Source organism: Bidens hawaiensis, unplaced genomic scaffold, assembly GCF_021521415.1.
Source record: "Bidens hawaiensis isolate Kalapana, Puna unplaced genomic scaffold, B.hawaiensis_p1.1 tig00010817_1, whole genome shotgun sequence".
Lineage (NCBI taxonomy): Eukaryota > Viridiplantae > Streptophyta > Magnoliopsida > Asterales > Asteraceae > Bidens > Bidens hawaiensis.
The window spans coordinates 675,348-680,330 of NW_027491835.1; the positions used below are offsets into that span (position 1 = coordinate 675,348).

General features: G+C 39.6%; 2 protein-coding genes across 2 annotated transcripts; both read left to right on the top strand.

Moving 5' to 3' along the window:
* Positions 1-658: 658 nt before the first annotated feature.
* Positions 659-2,461, top strand: LOC143536581 (uncharacterized). The gene is made up of 2 exons (XM_077030529.1): positions 659-1,345; positions 2,084-2,461. Exons 1-2 carry the CDS (start codon positions 659-661, stop codon positions 2,459-2,461), a joined length of 1,065 nt encoding a protein of 354 aa, XP_076886644.1.
* A 525-nt stretch (positions 2,462-2,986) lies between these two features.
* On the top strand, positions 2,987-3,789 carry LOC143536582 (uncharacterized). The gene is made up of 2 exons (XM_077030530.1): positions 2,987-3,696; positions 3,744-3,789. Exons 1-2 carry the CDS (start codon positions 2,987-2,989, stop codon positions 3,787-3,789), a joined length of 756 nt encoding a protein of 251 aa, XP_076886645.1.
* Positions 3,790-4,983: the final 1,194 nt, after the last annotated feature.

The following is a 4,983-nucleotide window of genomic DNA, read 5'->3' on the forward strand; positions in this document are numbered from 1 at the left end:
ACAGTCAAAGCTTCACTGTAGCCTAACATAATTACATCATAAACATACAAACAAACGCACTTGTGAATGTACATACATACATACAAACTTGCGTATTTACAAACTATGATTGTTTTACGCACAACTGTTTTCTTGAAACTCGTGAAACTCACCAACTATTTGTAGTTGACCCTCTTTAACATGTTTTTCATGTACTGGGTTGGATTAGAAAGTCAATGTGCTACGTGTTTGACTTGCGATCAATGCTGGGTGAATTGATGCAAGTGTGCTAATAGGAAGTAAAGCCGCTTAACGGGCTGGATTTAGTTTGTATCACCTAGTTGTAAATAAAGTTAGATCAATGTAACATATTTTAAAGTAGTTTGTGTTGTTTTTTATCAACAATGAGGTTGATATCAAAGGTGTCTGTTACATTCCTGTGTTACGCTTCCGCAAATCGCTTAACTGTGTGTGACATATTGGTTGATTTGTCTCACAAACTTCCTCGATGGATCGTGCGGGACGTTATTGTTAAAGTAGAGGAATTTTATTATCTTGTTGACTTTTTGGTTCTGGGTTACTCGTCGGTTGACCCAACACAACAACAAAATTTTATATTGGGTCGGCCATTTTATATACTGCTCATGCTATTATTGACTGCCGGTTTGGTACAATTGTCATGGCCTTTGGATATAGAAAAATGAGTTTAAATGTGTTTACTAATGTTGCTAATTCATTGGCTAGTGAAGATTGTTTTATGGCAGATATTATAGATTGGTGTGTACCACACGAGTACCAGGAAGGTATGTTGGATGTTTGTGTTTGTGATGATTCTGAACAGGTTCGCAGTTGTGCATTGGAGTTAGAGGAAAAGAAACAAGAGGTATTGGGATTGCAAGACGGAAGACCACCGTGGACTCATCAGGTTGAGAGTCTACCAACAGAAATCAATTCGGATACTAAACCCTCTTTGATTTGTCTTCCTAAGGTAGAATTGAAAGAATTGCCAAGTCATCTCAAGTATGCGTTTTTGGGAGAAGGTGAGACGTTGCCGATTATCATTTCCCCAAACTTGGATAAGGCTCAAGAAGAGGGATTGTTAGAAGTTTTGAAGACTCACAAGGCGGCGATTGGGTGGACAATAGCCGATTTGAAGGGTATTAGTCAATCTATAGTCATGCACAAACTCATCACCACGGACGATGCAAAGCCTACTCGGGAAACTCAAAGGAGGTTGAATCCCAATTTGAGAGAGGTGGTGAAAGAGGAAGTCATCAAATGGTTGGATGTGGGAATTATCTATCCAATTTCTGACAGTGCATGGGTAACTCCAACACAGGTAGTTCCAAAGAAAGCTGGCATCCAGGTAATTAAAGATGAAAGTGGTGAACAAATCTCCACCCGACCGGTAATCGGGTGGCGAGTGTGCATTGATTATAGGAAGCTAAATGCGGCTACCTTAAATTATCATTTTCCATTACCTTTTATTGACCAAATTATTGAAAAATTGTCGGGTCAAAAATTTTATTGTTTTTTGGATGGGTACTCGGGATATAATCAAATTGCAATCCATCTCGACGACCAACACAAAACCACATTCACATGTCCATATGGCACTTTTGCCTTTAGGCGAATGCCATTTGGATTGTGTAATGCCCCGACCACATTCCAACGATGTATGATGAGTATTTTCTCAAACATGGTTGGGGATTCACTTGAGGTATTTATGGATGACTTTTCTATTTTTGGGTCAACGTTTGAAAGATGTCTTGATGAATTGGAAAAAGTTTTAAAACGTTGTGTCGAGACTAATTTGGTTTTAAGTTGGGAGATAAGTCGTTTCATGGTACAAGAGGGTATTGTGTTGGGGCATGTAGTTTCAAGTCTGGGAATGGAGGTGGATAAAGCAAAAATTAAGGTTATTTCTTCATTACCACCACCGAAAAATGTAGAAGGGGTAAGGTCGTTTTTGGGGCATGCCGGGTTTTACCGGCGGTTTATTAAAGGTTTTAGTGTGATTACTAAACCTTTATGCAATTTGTTGCTAAAAGATGTTGCATTTGATTTTACTAATGATTGTTTGCAAACATTTGATGTTTTGAAGGAAAAATTAGTGCAAGCACCGATTTTGCAACCGCCGGATTGGACGAAGCCTTTTGAGATTATGTGTGATGCAAGTGATACCACGATTGGAGCAGTTTTGGGTCAAAGAAATGATAAGAAGCCGGTGGTGATTTACTATGCAAGCAAAATGTTAACCGAGGCACAATTGAATTACACCATTACTGAAAAAGAATTACTTGCGGTGGTGTACACCTTGGATAAGTTTCGGTCATACATATGGGGAAGTAAGGTTGTGGTCTATTCTGATCATAGTGCGGTTCGTTACCTCATGGAGAAGAAAGATGCAAAACTCCGTTTGATTCGTTGGGTCTTATTGTTACAAGAGTTCGATTTGGAGGTCCGAGATAAGAAGGGGTGAGAAAATGTGGTGGCGGACCACTTATCGAGAATTCCTTTGGAAGGGGTCGATGATTCACATGAAATCAATGAGAGATTTCCGGATGAACAATTGTTAGCCGTTTCCACTACACCATGGTATGCTCATTTTGTCAATTATCTGGTCACGGGTGAGATGCCGAAATATTGGGCCAAGAAAAGGAGACAACGATTTCTCTCCCAAATCAAGCAATATATTTGGGATGAGCTCGATTTGTTCAAAATTGGTGCTGATCAAATCATTCGGCGTTGCATTCCCGAATCAGAAGTTCAAGAGATTTTGGCACATGCTCATTCATCCGCTTGTGGTGGTCATTTTAGTGGGCAAAAGACGGGTTACCGAGTTCTGACATGTGGGTTTTATTGGCCCACAATCTTTAAAGATGCAAGTGAATATGCTCGCCATTATTTGAATTGTTAAAAGATGGGTGGAATTTCAAAACGGGATGAGATGCCTTTGCAACCCATTTTGGTGGTTGACATTTTTGATGTATGGGGAATTGACTTTATGGGCCCGTTTCCAAATTCTTGTGGGTATTTATACATATTGGTGTTGGTGGATTATGTTTCAAAGTGGGTTGAGGCCATAAAAACAAGGACTAATGATCACAACATGTTATGTAAATTTGTTCAATCCAATATTTTTGCAAGATTTGGAATTCCGAGAGTGATTATAAGTGATGGTGGGACGCATTTTAAAATTTTCAATTTCAGGAAATTGTTGAAACGGTATAATGTGAATCATCGAATTGCTACTCTGTATCACCCGCAAACAAGTGGACAAGTTGAAGTGTCCAACCGACAAATTGAAGAAATATTGATGAAGATAGTAAGGGTTGATAGGTCGGTAAAGTTGGATGATGCATTATGGGCGTATCGAATCGCTTATAAAACGCCCATAGGAACGATTCATTACCGGTTGGTTTATGGTAAAGGATGTCATTTTCCTATGGAGTTGGCTCACCGGGCACTGTGGGCTATTAAGAGTGTGAACATGGATTATAATGAAGCCGGTGGATTGAGAAAGTTGAAGTTGGTGGAATTGGAAAAGATAAGGAATGAAGCTTATGAGTGTGCATCGGCATACAAAGATAAGTTGAAAAAGGTTCATGATGCCAAGTTGAGGAAGCGGGTTTTTGAAGAAGGGCAAAAGGCTTGGTTATATAATTCACGGCTCAAGTGTTTTCCCGGAAAGTTGAAAAGCAAATGGATGGGCCCGTATGTTATAACAAGAGTGGGCAAGTTTGGTGATGTGGAAATTGAAGACTTGCACAATCAAGCAAGACAAACTGTGAACGGACACCGACTTAAACCATGTATAGATCCTGTTCATGGATTAACGAAAACGTGAAAAAGCTCTATTTGCCTCTGCCATTCTATGAGTCTCTTCCCTTTTGCGTATGGCATCGCCACTCCCTTTGGTAGCATCCACTAATTCGGAACTTAATTTGAAAGCCATATTTCGACCCGGACGTTTTCGGGATGCCGCTAATAACCAACGAATGGCAAGTGCTTTTCCTTGTGTGGATCCTATTTCAATGGGAACTTGATGAGTCGATCCACCTACACTTCTTGCCTTTACTGCTATACCCGGAGTTACTCCATGTATTGCTTGACGTAAAACAGATAGTGGATTTGTTTCTGTCTTTTGTTGAATCTTTTTCACGGCTCGATAGATAATTTGATAAGCCAACGATTTTTTTCCGTGTTTCAGAATACGGTTAACCAACATGTTAACTAATCGATTACGATAAATTGGATCGGATTTTGCAGTTTTTTCTTCTGCAGTACCTCGACGTGACATGAGCGTGAAAGGGGTTCAAGAATCAGTTTTCTTTTTATAAGTAAGGATATCAACATGTGTGAAGTGGACAAGGTAGGCTACCTGTTGCGGTTGCCTGAGGAAATAACCAATTAAACGGTCCAGGTTTGTTGTATAATTTAGTTTAGATTTTGTTCAAATTTGTTTTTAAAAATTACCTTTCTCGTTTAGGAGGTTGTCCAAATCAAGTGTGGGGAATTCTTAGGAATCTCTTCACCGTGTTGAGGACAACTCGGGTTTCTCATGGGGGGGTAGGGTAATTTTTAGTTTTTGTTCTATAAATAATTTTATTCAGTTTTTAATGGATTTTGGTTTTACTTAAAAAAAAAATTCCCATCAGATGCCATCGTAGCCTACGGTGTCCACTGTAAGCTACGGTGGACTTGATATTGCTACGCTGGCCATCTTACGCCAAGGAACCTACCGTAAGCTACGGTAGCCATCGTAGCTTACGGTGGACTGTGAATGGGCGACGCAGGTACAGCAGCAACATATAAAAAAAAGTTTTAATAAAATCCGTAAATCTCCATCCACATCTTCCACTTACCTTCTTCTTCATACTTTCATTCGTCCATCCACCCCTCTCTACCAAACCCTAATCCCCAATTCATAACTTCTTCAAATCTTAACCAAAATCAATGATTTTTGGGTCTAAATTGACTAGATTTTCGCAAGGAATCACA

Bases quoted from the DNA above. Each gene is read 5' to 3' on its own strand.
- LOC143536581 (XM_077030529.1), top strand. From the start codon at position 659: ATGGCCTTTGGATATAGAAAAATGAGTTTAAATGTGTTTACTAATGTT. The intron at 1,346-2,083 runs GTAATTAAAGAT...GATGTTTTGAAG, and splicing joins CAAAGAAAGCTGGCATCCAG to GAAAAATTAGTGCAAGCACC.
- LOC143536582 (XM_077030530.1), top strand. From the start codon at position 2,987: ATGGGCCCGTTTCCAAATTCTTGTGGGTATTTATACATATTGGTGTTG. The intron at 3,697-3,743 runs GTATGTTATAAC...TGGAAATTGAAG, and splicing joins AAAAGCAAATGGATGGGCCC to ACTTGCACAATCAAGCAAGA.